This window comes from Aricia agestis, chromosome 15 (assembly GCF_905147365.1).
Source record: "Aricia agestis chromosome 15, ilAriAges1.1, whole genome shotgun sequence".
NCBI classification, from domain to species: domain Eukaryota; kingdom Metazoa; phylum Arthropoda; class Insecta; order Lepidoptera; family Lycaenidae; genus Aricia; species Aricia agestis.
In genome coordinates, this window is record NC_056420.1 from 4737123 (window position 1) to 4753689 (window position 16567).

Here is a 16567-nt window from a genome sequence, read left to right on the forward strand (position 1 = left end):
TTATCATTTGGCTTCTAATATAAATTTTACCTTCAAATATTTCAAGTCTGAAATATATAAGCTGTTATCGAGTTTTAGCGAGACTAACATTTTTATTTATATAGATTTAAAACAACGTAACTTGCGGACGCACACAGAGACATTAAATAATTACTTAAATTTAATTAATTACCCTACATACGTGTATAATACGCACAAACGTATAGTTTAAATTATGTGTGTCCTGCTTATATTGCCAATAAGTATATTAATTATGTTCTAAGATGTCTCAATACCCTTTTTAACCAAAGTGGGCTGAAACTTTAGTGTCCTTTCAGAACTTAGAGCTTACTAAAGTTTAAGCTTACTAAAGTTTACTTTACAAGTTTGTAGTTTGTTGTATGCATAATGGGGACTTTGATGAGGAATATAGATTAGCTATAAGAGGGACTTAGTTTAATTTGAAGTAGTGAATAATATGGTACAAACATAGTATGTCGAAGCGCAAAACTTGGCCAAAAGAATGGCCATTGGCCAAAAAATGGTAGCTTTGGGCCATTTATTTTTAATAAGTAAATCTGAAGTTTTGAAATAATTTCTCGTGTATTTTTTTCAAATGTTAGTATAATATAATTAAATAGATGTGTGCAGTAAAATGACTGTTACCTGTTTTCCTCCATTTTGTGTAGATTTCGTCACTGGTTCTAGTTGTTTTTACTATGATAAGTGTTTATCATAAAGCGGTTACTTCTTCGATTTCGCGTCAACCACATAGCTCGACTTATATCTGAAAAGAAAAAATATAAAAAGGTATCAAACTTATACGTAAAATTCTAATTCTAATTTTAAATTCATAATAATTTTGTGCATTATCTTTAGTTTTTAGGGTTCCGTACCCAAAGAGTAAAAACGGGACCCGATTACTGAGACTCGGATGTCTGTCCGTCTGTCTGTCTGTCTCAAGGCTGTAACTCAAGAACCGCTATATCTAGACTTTTGAAATTTATCACAGATTATGTATTTCTGGTGCCGCTATAACAACAAATACTAAAAACAAAATAAAGTAAATATTGAAGGGGGGCTCCCATACAACAAACGTTATTTTTTTGGTCTTTTTGGCTTGTAATCCATAATGGCAACATATAGACACTTGAAATTAATAATGGGATATATAGGCACTTGAATTATTCACAAGACCCTCAATACTATAATGGGGCTCCCATACAAAAAACACATTTTTTTCCTTATTTTCGCTCCGCTCATAACGGTACGGAACCCTTCGTGCACGAGTCCGACTCGCACTTGGCCGAAGTAGCAGTCGCATTGAGAATCCGGGATTAAGTACTGTTAACATTAATTGAAGACTGGTGATTAATCAAGATAAATAGGTACTTAATACATATTATTATATTATGAAGTACTATAATAGTTTTTCATTTCGTTCCAAATATTAAATAAGTATAGGAAAATGTAATATTTGTGGCACCATTAACTAATTTCCATCAATACCACAATACAAAACCTATCTCTTGAAAACTGACATTGCTATCTTCCTAATTTAATCTCTTACAAAAACAATTAATGATTACACTCCTAAAATATGAGGATACGAATCAAAATGATTTCGCAAGTATGTAATATGAATTATGATGCAAAAAGTCCATGTGTATTGGTAGCTGGTAGCGGACGTTCGCAACCAGTCGGAGCTTTTACCGGTTCGATCTGGTTACACCGCCCGCAACCAGCTAGCATGAGCCGCAACCAGTGCGCGCCGGACGATGGCCTTACACTTCGCGAATATTAAACGTATGAATTCCGCACTGGATCACGGCCATAAGTGTTTCATAAATAACTTAGTATGAAAGATTTCGGCCCAATATCACCAATGACTGTTAAAGTTAATGATCGAATTAGTATCACGCTACGTCTTTCGTTTTTCATATGAATAAAAGAGTAGACATGACATCTTAACACGGGCGTAGCCAGGTTTTAGTATCGGGGGGGGGGGGGGTTCAAGAAAATAAAAGGAATAAAAGTACATAAAATAACCCTTATATTCATAAGAAAAATATTAAAGATGTAAAATGTTTATTTTAGTGCAATAGTTTGTAGTAATAAATGAGATATGCCGCACGCCTGTCCTTATTTTAATTTTATGAATGTTAATATCTTAACTTTTCGGGGGAGGTTTGCACCCCCAAAACCCTCCCCCTGGCTACGCCCGTGCATCTTAACACTTACAGACGTTGGTGTAATTGGGCCTTAGAGGCGTTGCTAATGGCTCTCAGGAATTACGGAAGTCTCGTGAAACAGGCGAATAAAAATTGATGATGATGATGATTCTTGACAGATTTGGCAAATCGTTCTTTAGCTCTTCAATGTAAAGGTGCCTCTTCACAATGGTCCATGCTGGGCCACTACAAGCCATCGCCATTGTGTAGACGGGCTAGTGGTGTATGATGGCGGACGATGGTCATGTCTCAGTATCGTATGTCTACACTCTCCACAATGGCGATGGCTTTTAGTGGACCAGCATGGACCATTGTGACCTTTAGGGAATTTTCGTAAAGGTTTATGTCGCACTTTAAATATTGTCAAGAAAAAGTCTGGTAATATTAGATACTACCTAACTAAGAATAAAACATATGTATGCGATATAATAAGAGACAATATCAGTTCTATTAAAAACAAGAAATACTATATAGTCCATTATAGTACATACGTCATAAACATTACACATTAAAATCACCTAAGTTCTAAGAAAACGCTACCACTTTTAAATGCATGAATTAATTAAATCCTTGGACAATATATCTATCAATTTAATTATATTTTGTACTACGCAATATGTTCGCATTATGAATGCGAATAATAATCACAATTAAATAAATATTTATTCGAAAAGATCGCGTGTATGTTCGTATGCACAGTTTTTACAGGAGAGCTTCTGTCAAGCGACTTCTAAGTTCTAACATGAGGTTCTAACTTACCAGACCGACAAAAAGTCATCTACTACAACACAATTTGTAAATACAATTTTTACAATTTGTAAATACAATTCTTCCTATTTAAGGTGTAATACTTAAACTGGCGCTCAATATCTAAAACTACTTAAAAGCTAGAGACTATAAACTAAATACGCTTTTAAAATCTAAACCAAAACAAGTAAATCCCGCTATCAGGATTCATATTCTTTTACGAATTACGATCCTGACATTGTAGATTTAAAGATGTCACTTAAAAGAAGCTGCTTCATTTAATATATTTTTCTAATAAGGATATTGTTTGCTCTTATGAACCTTCGCAGGTTCCGTATGATGTTTAGTAGATGTACAAGACCATGAGAAACATATTTTGGGTTGTGTCAATATCATTATAAAAGGACATTGTAGCCTTTATTGGACAAGAAGCTAGTAAATGCGTAATTTCCGGTTTACTAATGGGAAAATGAAAATCTTCAAAGCTTTTGTTTAAGATATTAACGAGATTGAAAATGTTATTAAAATCCGTTGAGCCGTCCGTTTTAGATGGCTTGATATATTTGGATTGTTTATTGTCTTCAAAAAGTTTTGAATGAAGCATTAATTTTATCTTCTAGTTGTGCTACTAACTATTTACTCTATTTAGTATCTGCAGTGGCTCTCAACCTCCGAATGTCACATTCAATCAAAAGTAGTTGTTATTTCTTAGACATTGCACATCTATCTTAATGTAAATTAACACTCGAACAAAGCCAGCATGTTCTGTGTGCTCTAATGAATCTTATATGGACATAAAAATGTATTGTCCAACCGCAAACTCCACGTAACTACGTCGTGTACAAATCTACGAGGTATGGGGCACGTGTATCCATCCCGTAGCACAGAATATTATATAATATTAGTCCCGTAGCAGTGTTACCAACTCTCAAAAATATTTATCCCTAAATTGGTGTCAAAAACCCCTAAAATCGCCTTAATTTTTCTGTTTTCCCCCTAAAATATGCATATATATACATATAAATGTATAATAGTTTAGAAATAATATACTGAAATATGTTTTAAAATATTTCTATTATAATAATTGATTTAATATGTTAAATATTTCATCTTCATCTGAAGATTCAGATGTTTTGAAGTCGTACATCTTATTATTGAATAAATTCAACATTTTATTTGTTGGATTAAATGTTGCACAAGTGACATCATTACGATTTAATGTAAATCGGACCATCAGTATTGCCGCCAGTCACCACAGAGTGGTCATAGAATTACGTAATAGATGTCGCTAGAAGTCGCTAGGTCAAGAAATAATTAATATTAATATCAACAATTTAAAAATATTAAAAAGTAAAAAAATCCCTGAAAATACCCCTAAAAATTTCAGACCCCTAAAAAAATCCGATCTCACTTATTTAACCCCTAAATCTGGGGGGAAAACCCCTAAGTTGGGAACACTGTCCCGTAGTAGGCTAAAGTACGGTCGCGGAATATGTAGAATCCGTGCATTGACCCATCACTACGTGCAGGCGCGGTCGCAGCCTAAAATTTGGGGGGGTTCACTACACTAGTCACTACACTACTATAATATTTTGCCTTTATCTGCGCCCTTGAACGGTTCTGGGTTGACAGCTGTCTAAGGACGGGCATAGCGGTGGTTACGGGATTAATAGAAATTTCCTTTTATTATTTGGCAAGATTTTGAGATTTTTCAATTGGACCTTAGATTTGGGGGTGGGGGGGTCATGTCCCCTGTGCCCCCCCCCCCCCCTCGGACTGCGCCTGGCTACGTGTCACTTTTCAATAGCGCGCACGAAAATGGTGCTTCTAAATTATTATACTCTACTTTTTCCCGATATCCGGCTGTGGTGGACAACGCTAAAGAAATATTGTATCACTTTGGTAGTAGATGAAATAAATGGAATAACTTTCGTTGGTCCCCGGGTTTTTCCAAACCATGTGCATTGTGCATGTTTTTCTAAGAATTTTTTCATCACCATAGGTACGAGCGCCCGTATTAAGTGTTTTATATCTGAAAATGTCACATTAATACACGTCGCCACCTGGAATCGAACCTGTACGTTTTTTTCGTTTGCGAAACAACCACAGGGTCAGCAAAAAGAAAAGTGAAGACCATACTGTACTCGCTATAGTACGAGTTTTATGACTCTTGAAACTGTAGTGGAGTGTTACTCGTATGTCACGCATAATATGGAAGTTTGCCAAAAATACTAAAATCGATGTTTTATTTCATGAGAATTCCATTTCTATTTACTAACAATTGTAAAGTGATTTTAACGCCACGTATTACTTAATAACCCAGCGAATAATTGATGTTTGATTCATTCTTCAATGATCAGAAATTATTGTTATTACAAATTCTGACTAAGCTTATTCAGTAAATTTTATCGAGTCTTCTGTTCTGAATATTCGGCTCAAAATAGACAACTAGTAATTTTTGTCTGTGAGAGATATGCTTTGGCACGCATGGGGCATCCCGACAAAAAAATTATTAGTGGTTCTATAATATAGTTTTTTTTACAAGTGTAAATATGTGCAATTGCTTATCCTTCGGGGCGTCCCGACAAAATAATTATTAGTGACTCTATAATATAGTTTTTTTTACAAGTGTCAATATGAGCAATCGCTTATCATATAAAGTTCTTGCTTGTTTTATGGTTTATTTCATAAAAATGGTAGAGTTCGTAATCCAAGTCCAATTACGAACAGTAAACTTGAAAATCCCTCGATGGCCAAAACCACGAAGTTACTCACATAATTTCATACATTTTACGTTGAATGTGAAGGTGTGTGACTCGTCTCGTGGCTTCTAAGCCGTCAACTGATAAAAATAATAGCTGTTATTCTTTAGTATGTATTCAGTTAATCTATGATAGCTGTGCCTTTACAAAAGTAAACGACTGAGGCAGTAGCAATATTTGGCAGTTGTAAAGGCTTAACAAAACGACCTTATTACTATATTTAATTTATACTTAAGTCTTAGATAAAAGAATAAAACATTCCTTATTATAATAGTACATGTTATTTTTACCAACATAACATTCTCTTTAGTCAAAATTACGTCTAGTTTATTATAATCGCTGCTTTGGGTTAAACTTTAATATATTAATATGAAATATAAACTAATATATAGATAATAGTTTGTACAGGCACAAAATATATATTAGTTGTACCAAAAAACGGGGGCATTGTAATTAGCATTAGGTATGCAAATTTTAAGCAAATAGCTGATTAAAAGGACCCATAAATTTTGGCGATCACGTTTTAACTTTTAAATATCCTTGACCTTAGGCCCTTATAAAAATTTTACATGTCAATCCGTTTAATCCTTCGATCGGGGATTCTCGGAAATGCTATTGTTGTCGCGATCACCGGTGCTCGTACGGGGCTATCCGCTATAGATATAAAAGGTTTTGCAAAGTTGCAAAGTAGTTTTTATATTTTTTATGTATGAGGTGATAAAATGTTATGTTTAGTATGCATTTAGTTCTGCTTCGATAACATTGAAATCGTATTATTTTGAAATAATTTACATGCTATCTGATGTCCTTTGCTGGAACTACCGCGACACAAAGCACTGCCATTTTAATAATTTTATAGCAACTAGCAAACGAGCTGGTAGATTTCCTAATGGCATGAAATTCATGCTCATAAAAGTCGCTAAAGCTTTGAGCGTTCCTAATATTTCGAATCTCCAGCTTTTTTGTTAGGGAAATCTCCGGTTTTTCTAGGGCCGCAGAAGATTAATAGGACTACGAAAAGCATTTTCCAGTGGCTAATGTGGCACGTTGTAACAATAACATTTCTATATTCATTCGTTTAACACATTATTACAGCATTATTCTTTACTAGCTTTTACCCGCAGCTTCGCTCGCGTTAAAACGTATTATTATAACATTATAGCTGTTGCCCGCGAGTTCGTCCGCATTAACATAGTATAATAACGGAAATGGATAATTTTTTGCCGACGGAAAAGTCCCCTGCATATTGATCAAAAGTCACTCGAAAACTGTATGTTTAGGTTGGAATAAATTGACTTTTAAATAATAACTATATTCCTACAAAGGAGAATCAACACTGAACACTAACGACGCTACACTATTTTTATGTAAGCAACAATCCCAGGAGGTTGAGTTTGGGAGGGCGCAGCCCCCCCAAGTATGGACAAGGGTAAAGTCCCCCGCATATTAATGAAATGACACTCAAAAACTGTATGTTTAGTGTAGGTTGGAATAAATTGAGATTTAATTAAGATCTTTTATCCTTAAAAGGAGAATTAAAACTCAAAACTAACGACGCGACATCATTTTGATGTAAGCAGACATCCCAGGAGGGGGAAGTTTGGGGGGCGCAGTCCCCCCAAGTACGGGCCGAGGGCAAAGTCCCCCGCATATTATTCAAATGACAGCCGAAAAGTGTATGTTTAGTTTTGGTTGTATTAATAACTTTGTTCCTAAAAGGGAAAATTAAAAGCCAACAGTAACGACGCGACACCATTCTGATGTCAGCAGCAATCCCAAGTTAGGGGGTTGGGGGGGCACAGCGTTTTAATAATATGGAGCCTATGTGCTTACCCGACACCTTAGTAATATTCAAAATTTGAAGTAAATCTTTTTGAGTTTATCTCGGACATATATACAGACAATAAGACGAAAATTATGAAAACTACATTTTTGGCTTCCATTATATCGATTGTAGATCAGTTGGGTGAGCCAAAATCTTTTCGTTTTCGCTTCATTATAGAATCGCCGATGAAAATGTATGGAATTAACATAAGCGTTCGTTAATATGACGTTGACGTTCGACTCGTCTTATGTCAATTCCCTACATTTTGAGCGGCGATTCTATAACGAAGCGAAAACGAAAAAGTTTCCGTGGTTTCTGCTAAATGGTCTGGTCCCAAGTATTTTTTTTTAATATTCTATGTGCAGAATTGACTCTCGTATGTTTTTACAATTATGTCACGTATAGATGAAAAAAAAGCGCGAAAACTATACAATCGATTGTAATATAAAATCTTACAATCGAATACAATCGATTGTATAGTTTTCGCGCAAACCATAAGTCTTAAGGTACTCAAAGTGTCTCCATACCAAATTTCATCAAAATCGGTTGAATAGTTTACGCGCAAATCATAAAAGTTTATTGAGCGGAAACCGTACATTTTTTCGGGATGAAAAGTATCCTATGTACTTTCTCGGTACTCAAAGTATCTCCATACCAAATTTCATTAAAATCAATTGAATAGTTTACGTGCAAATCATAAAAGTTTTTTGTGCGGGAACCGTACATTTTTCCGGGACAAAAAGTATCCCTTGTCCTTTCTTATGTCTTAAAGTATCTCCATACCAAATTTCATCAAAATCGATAGAATAGTTTACGCGCAAATCATAAAAGATTACTGTGTGGAAACCGTACATTTTTCCGGGACAAAAAGTATCCTTTCTCGGGACTCAAACTATCTCCATACCAAATTTCAGCGAAATCGATTCAGCGGTTTGGGCGTGAAGAGGTAACAGACAGACAGACAGACAGACACACTTTCGCATTTATAATATTAGTATGGATAATAAGTAATAACATAATATTAATTATACTGATGTTATCTGAGAGATAATCTTATGATAAATAATGAGATAAGGTCAGATGGTATCACAAATACCATCTGACTTTCACAGGACTGTCTCCGTACCGCTTACCTATCCTAAGTCTGTTGATGGTTATAAAAGCATCAAAGACTCGGTTGACCTTAACGCAGTTGGATGATTTCTTCCGAGTCAACTGAACAAAAACGATATCGACTTTTTGTGGGAATTCCCTACAGACTACAACGTGTATCTTTTTGTGGTTGTATGTATAGCTGCTTCTTGCTTTGAGCCATTGATGCAAAACTCAGCAAAGTTCAATTAATTTCTGTATAGGTATTTATGTACCTAAGTACTTTCAATACGCGCGAAACAAAGAGTGAAGATTTTTGCATTTTGTTAGCGCCTTTTTTATAAAATAAGGGGGGCAAACGAGCAAACGGGTCACCTGATGGAAAGCAACTACTACTAGCTGCTGGTGCGTCGTCAGCCTTTATGGTCCGGTGGCGTCTTTGCGACGTAGAGTCCTCATCTAGGGCTAAGTATTCGTGTTTTTTCGCCACGGCATCGTTGAAAATTTTGCTAGATAACACTGGAATTAATTTTTCTTTGTCTTTCTTGAATAAAAGTAGAAATCGAGAGAGAGTTATTTTATAGATCAAGTTAAAACGCATTCTCGCCACCCGGAAATTTCGCTCGCGAATTCTTGATACCTTTTTACTACCGATAAGTTGGTAAAGTAAAATTATCGGAACTAAATCTTTATACAATAAAAGAACTTACCTACTTTATTATAATAAGGGGTATAATATTTAAAAGCGGGACACAATGTCGACGCAACCTGGCGCTACCATCGAAATGTATAGAGATAGAGCGCAACCAAACGGACACGGGACACCTAGACCGACTAGGTTAATGTCCCACCATAGTATTCCTGAAAACATACTCCCTACACTATGTCAGCGCCTATACAGTTAAACTTGTAACTAAAACAATACATAAATCCAAGTAAAACCAGAAAAAGTTAAGTTGACTATTATTAAGTAGGTAACAGAATTAATAAAGTATGAATGTAATTTTTGTAGGCTTTAAAAACAAGTTCAATTTGTAATCATGACCAACAATTATCTAAAAAAAATGTAACTTGTCATTAAGTAATTTTACTTAATGACAAGGTGAAGTCCCGTACTCTTGCTTTTCTTTATTCTTTTCCTTTTGATTCACGAATTACGAGTTTATGTGTCTATTATTCACGGAAATTCATTGAATGACTTCAATAAGGACGTGAGCTGACATCGTACCAGCCACTACCCAGTCACCCTAGCGCGAGATAGCTTTGACAACGATGTGCGAATTTTGTGTCAGCCTCGGTCCCCTGCCCTTTATTCGACTGCGCTAAGAAGGGTTATTTAAGTTTTTTAGTGTAATGTATAATTTTAGTTTATTGACGCATTTAAACTTGAGAAGTAACAACTTCAGAAAAAATTAAGTCGTTTTGGTATGCTTGTTAGACTAGGTATAGGAAAGACGCCTCCGTGGTCTAGTGGTAGGCATAGAGCGCGGCTCTTGACTCGGAGGTCGTGGTTTCGATTCCCGCGTTGAATACATGTTATTTCTAAGTTTGGTTAGGACAATACAGGCTGATCACCTGATAGTCTGACAAGTAAGATGATCCATGCGTCTATAAAATTACTCCTGCGTAGCTGGCCTGGTTTCTAAACTATATTAGTGACTCTATCTCTACGTTCTCACCATGGCATATCAAAAGTTCTTCAGGAAACTTTAAAACTCCTTCTTTTAATAAACTGTGAGTATTTGTAAATAGGTAGGTTATAGCAAAGCATTTGCAACTCTATTTCTACTCTCTCTCTATGGCATATCAATCGCCTTTTTACAGGAACTTTTGAAAACTTTCTTTGAATATTTGAATTTTTGAATGATAAGAAAACCAAAAATTTCCATAGTCCAAGGATGTACGTAGCGATAGATTGAATTTGGCCTCGCGAAAGCAATTAGTTGAGCACCGAGAGCGGGGCGCGGCCCCATGGGTTAATCAAGTAATAGAAAGCTGATGGAACATCCAGACGACGATATGCGATGGTACATAAACTTCCAAGAGCACCTAGCCAAGGCTTTTCCTTATCGCTTCTTTATAGAATCGCCGTTTTAATGTATGGAAATTATATTAGACGAGTCGAACGTAAATTCTTATTTTAATTGCATACATTTCAATCTGCGATTTTGTATAGAAGCGATAAACAAAAAGTCTTAGCTAAAGGGTCAGATAGATTATTTAAATAAAGAGATAGATTTCTATTTAAATATAAATTGGTTCATAGGCACCATCGCAATTTTGTCGGTTTATAAAGCTATCCGAGAGACCATTTTGACATGTCTTGTGATTGCACATAACCTGGCTAAATAACTATATCTAACTATCTAAACCCAATAATATTAGATTACTTTCAGGTTGTAGTCTGTAGGCAACGCGCTGACTATTTCTTACAGCTGCAATCGTTTTTCAGCCGCAGGTTTTTCAGTAACTGCAGCCTACATAAGCAATGGCAAAATTTCTTAACCCATCAATCCCCAAGCGGCAGCCGGCTGCCGCATAACAATTGAAAATCTATTGTGTCTGCGATACACAAGATGGAGCTACTACTAATATTGTGATGTAAACATTTTATTAAATTCGCATGTCGATCCCAAAACTTAATGTCATTTGATGGCAATTCCTGATACAAGCTTTATTAGCAGACTACATCGATAAGTCGTGACTCTATCTCGTGCATGGGGCCCTTAGTAACACAAAAATCCCGTTTTTAGGGTTTCGTACCCAAAAGGTAAAAAAAGGTTGCCTGTCCGTCTGTCTGTCTGTCGCCAGGCTTGTATCTCAAGAACCGCTATAGCTAGACTTCTGAAATTTTCACAGATTGTGTATATCTGTTGCCGCTTTAACAACAAATACTAAAAACAAAATAATATTAATATTTAAGGGGGGCTCCCATACAACAAACGTGATTATTATTTTTTGCCTTTTTTGCTCGTAATCAATAATGATAAGAGGTAGGCACTTGAAATTTTCACAAAGGCCTTAAATATATTTGTTCTTTAATAATTCATAATAATATTTAAATAAAATAAATAATTAAGGGGGCACCCATACTAAAAACACAATTTTTGGTATATTTTTGGCCTATTTTTCTCTATAACGATACGGAACCCTTCGTGCGCGAGTCCGACTCGCATTTGCAAATTCATCACGATTGGCAAATGGCGGTAGAAACAAAAACGAAACCAGTTTGATAAGCCTTTTTACATGTCCTCTCGCATTTGGAAATTGTAACTAAATATTTGATCATAATTAAGCGGGTCACGAGGTAGAGTAATATAAAACAAAAAAATCTGAAACCTGATCCACACGTCACATAGGGAAAACCCTGATTATAAAAAGGGTATTGGGCTTTTTTCCGCTCTTACATTTTATGTGAATATTTAATAATGTTGGCCGCGACTAAGTACCTTCGTACAGAAAAAAATATATGTATTTAGCGAGCGCAGATTTTTCTACATTAAAATTCCTGCCCTAGTCCTCACTTGGGACTCAAAATATCTCGATATCCTAACTCTAAATTGGTTTAGCAGTAAAAGGTAACACACAAACATACACTCGCAACTACTAGGTACTACTAGAAGACGCTCGCAATTTTCTTGCGCCAAAATACATTTTTTCTGGATAAATCCTATGTCTTTTCCCGGGACTCCAGCCTGCCTAGCATACGCTAACGAGATATCTCACTCTACATGTTTTCTCGATGTTTGATGGTTCGTCTCTTCATCTCTATTGACCCTAGCATGACAAACATTTTTTCTCGCGTAGATCTATCATCGACATAACACATATTTATAAAGTTTTGTCGAGATAATGTCGAGATTTTGACATTATGAGATGAGTAGTTTTTAATTATCTCGAGAGTGAGATATCTCGTTGGCGTATGCTAGGCAGGCAGGTATCTCAATACCAAATTTCAGCAAAATCGGTTTACCTATTTTGGCGTGTAAAGGTAACAGACAGACACATTTTAGCATAAATATTACTTAGTTTATTTTATAGTCATTATCACGGTTTTGCTCAATCGAGCCATAACGTCGAGCAAAACCCGCGGCTCGGGCTTTCGTCCACACATTCAGCATTGCCCGATAGTTTTATTCTAAATCGATATATTTCATTCCATCAAACCGGCTCGAGCCTTCGAGCGGCTCGATTCGCATCGAGCCTTCGAGCTGTGAGTTTTGCGGTCCATACAGTAATAATTATTACTCGATTTGGAGTAAAACTATCGAGCAGAACCGTATGTGAGTATTTAGCATTACACTTAAGAACTTAAGACTGATCTAGCTTTATTTTCCTGAAACCAAAGCCTGAAGGACAGAGAAGTGTGGACACTCTATGTACCGAGTTTTAACTCGTTTTTAAGTGGATGTTTTATTGTTTACGACATTCTCGAGTATACCTAGTTTGTTAACTGTAATATTATCTGTTACTTATGACTAAGTATCTTAGTGAAAAGCATGCATGTGCCGCTGTAAAAAAATAATCGGCCAAGTGCGAGTCGGACTCGCGCATGAAGGATTCCGTACCGGTATAGAGCGAAAGTAGACAAAAAATACAATTTTTTGTATGGGAGCCCCCCAGAAATTAAAATAAAGTAAATACTTTATTTTAATTTTATTATTAATTATTAAATTACAATTATAATTAAGAACTTTGTGAAAATTTCAAGTGCCTAGCCGTTACCATTATTGATTACGAGCTAAAAAGGCCAAAAAAATCACGTTTCTTGTATGAAAGCCCTCCTTAAGAGAAGTCCACACCGCCCTTTTTTCCATACAAACGTTGTCCCCTGTTTCCTCCCTGGATAATGCTAGTAGAGTTATAATTTTTTTCCTGAATAGCTACGGCCACTAATACAATGTCCCTATGTTTTCTTTTTTTTCATAATTTAATTATGAAATAAGATATGAACGTTCAAAAACCCAAAAAAACTGTGTTCAAACATCCAGAAAACAGATTTGGCTAGATTATATAAAAAAAAAACAAAAACATAGGAACACAGCTCAGGCCTTTTTTTAATCTTTAATGAAAAAAGCACTTAAATCGGTTAAGTTTTGGAGAAGGAATCAGAGGACAACGAATCGTTGATTTTCTGCAATTGTCTCTATCGCGTTCTGCGGTATAGGCTTGAGGTAAGGGAGACAGCTATAGATATTACACGTACCTTTTTGTCATTTCTCTAGCCCCTGGTGTATCCTCTTAAATATTAACTTTATTTTATTTTTAGTTTTTGTTGTTATAGCGGCAACAGATATACATAATCTGTGAAAATTTCAGAATTCTAGCTATAGCCGTTCTTGAGTTACAGCCTGGAGACAGACAGACAGACAAACGGACAGACAACGAAGTCTTAGTAATAGGGTCCCGTTTTTGCCCTTTGGGCACGGAACCCTAAAAATGTAGAGTTTTCCATTGCGCGCGCATTAGGTACCCACATTGGATTAACCCGTAAAATTTCTTACTTTACATTTAGAATAAGTTAGGTGTTTCTTTTCTACTCATTAGTAAACATTTCTATATTTTTGCAAAGGATATGAATATAATATAATTATAATAAGCAGTCGGCAGCATCAGCACGTTTAAAACGAGTATAATTATACCGGTTTCCACTATTCTCTACCAATTTTACGCTAGCATTTCCACTGATATTAGAGTTGTATTTACTGCGTACCTATTGTGTGGAAAGTTATTTTATGTTTTTTTTTTATATTATTACTAGCTGACCCGGGAAACGCTGTTTTACCATATCAATTATTTCTAGTATCAATTTAAAAATTAACTGAAAACCTATTCTCAGGCCTAACGAATGTATACTTATACAAATTTCATTAAAATCGGTTGAGCTGTTTTGACACGAGAATTTCATATATTTATACCTATACAATATATTAAAAAAAAGTTTTATGTTCCTAAACATCACCCCCTTATAAACTTAAGACTAAAATAACATACTTTGCGAATAACTAGGGTCTAGGCTACTAACTAGGCTTATAAGCTTTTGTTTCACTGCAGTCAGTGCGTCAAAAACTTAATATTTAATTCGAAGATTTTCCAAGATTTTTATACGAGTAGAATAATAATAGAATAGGAAGATTTTGTTTCCAATTTACTCAAACTTAGTTAAAATATATTTTGTATACCGACTTAATACTAATCACCGTACTCAGAGACATTTAATTACGATTAAACTTCAATTTAATGTAGAGTTTGACAGATAATGTATGGGGCTTATGTCAAAATTTTGAAATAATTACAAGTAAGTAATTAATGTTCCACTCTGAGTGCGGCAGTTAATATAATAAAAAACTGGTCTGCTGTTTTATGGTGATGTAACGACTCTACATGAGTCTAAATTTTTTTTTCAGTTAAGTAGCCTGTAGTAATTTTTATTACTTAAATATTTTTACGTTCTTTTAAAATTAAAGATGTTATAGTCATGCTAAAACTATGAGCTATCGCGTTAATTATATTTATTTTATTCGGAAGGTGATTTGATAAAAATAATCCTTTTCGTCCAAACAAGAGAGGCGGAAATCGGACGAATTTGCAAATATTTGAATACTCACAGTATAAAATCACTTATTTCGAAATTCGAACGAACATCACAGTTTTTTCACAAACACTTTATTGTCCAGAAACTTTTTTTAACTTCCAAAGAGGTTCTAAATTCCAATGTTGATATTTTTGATTAATTTCGCGCTGAATTTTCACGCGCGCACGTGCGACGTCCGCGCTCCACAGAGACAGTAGGCGGCAAAGCCTCCGCGCGCGCCTTTATAACCCCGCCACACGACCAATACAAATATTTTTAATTACTCCAATTATTCTTTCTAGTTCCGACGAGATTACTTCCAGTTTCAATAATGCGGTCCGTTACCCGAAACCGCGTTTATTTTTAGTTGTACCATCATATATTGGGTACGCAAAGTGCCTCGTAAAATTGGTAATATATCGATAAAATGATCGCAGGGATTTTTATATTGCATTGAGAGCCAGTGCGCTACTATCGCGGATTTTAAAGGAACCGAAACTTGACGAGTCGCGACGGTAGGTACCAGTTACCACAAAACAAAACTAAATATCTAGATTTCATTTCTTTTCTTTTCTATGTAAACTGTTAACTGGTTTAGAAAATATGGAATTATTTTCTTATTATTTTGTTTAAATAATACGCTTAGCTTTTATATCTAAAAATTACAGTTTAAATTGGCGAGTTACATTTGGTGAGCCGGAAAACTGTAACCAAACACAAATATTTAAATCAATTATTGTGTCATGTACGAATCAAATTGTTTTTGCATTATTTCCCTATCAAACAAATGAATTTCATACCTTTAAGATTTAATTTTAATAAATTACAGATGTACTAATATTGTCGTAAGTTATAAGTATTATTGGAAAATATTTTTATTCAAAAATGTATTTAAATAATATTACAGTTTTCATTTCGTGTTTAAGGTATGTTTTGGTTGTCAAAGTGGGTTAAGTACATTTTTTTTCATTCCACAACTTTTTGTCTACCTAGACAAAAAGTTGTGGAATTTCTTCTTCACTTTCTTTACAGACTATACCTACCCACCTGGGTAGGTATAGTCTGTAAAGAAAGTGAAGAAATTAAAAAGTGACAACATTGTAGTGTCATCCCTTTTTTCTTAGATTGATTTGAAAGGGATGACACTACGATGTTGCCACTTTTTAATTTCTTCACTTTCTTGACAGGCTATAAGATCCTTGAGTTTAAATTCTTATCCTAATTACATTTTTAAAACCTTTTCTTCCCATTGTAGTGTGTGTTATAATTGTGGGTAATTGCGTATTGTAAAGTCAGCTATATTTGTATCGTGGCGATATAACTCCTGCGAGAGCCAGTCGTCTGCCCATCGCGTCGC

The 16567-nt window shown here is 35.1% G+C and overlaps 1 protein-coding gene across 3 annotated transcripts in view; it reads right to left on the reverse strand.

Annotated features, from left to right (window-relative positions):
- Positions 1–15413, reverse strand: part of LOC121734095 (bumetanide-sensitive sodium-(potassium)-chloride cotransporter) — a 50349-nt gene extending 34936 nt beyond the window's left edge. The window contains exons 1-3 of one of the 3 annotated variants that reach the window (XM_042124511.1): positions 15245–15413; positions 4103–4104; positions 646–766 (exon numbers count right to left, since the gene is read on the reverse strand). In XM_042124511.1, coding sequence (XP_041980445.1) covers positions 646–659 — 14 coding nt within the window. In that variant the 5' untranslated portion in view covers positions 660–766; positions 4103–4104; positions 15245–15413. Of the gene's footprint in view, positions 1–645; positions 767–4102; positions 4105–14626; positions 14630–15240 lie in introns of all 3 variants that reach the window. The other 2 variants (XM_042124512.1, XM_042124510.1) reach the window with 2 other exon arrangements.
- Between the last annotated feature and the right edge of the window lie 1154 nt (positions 15414–16567).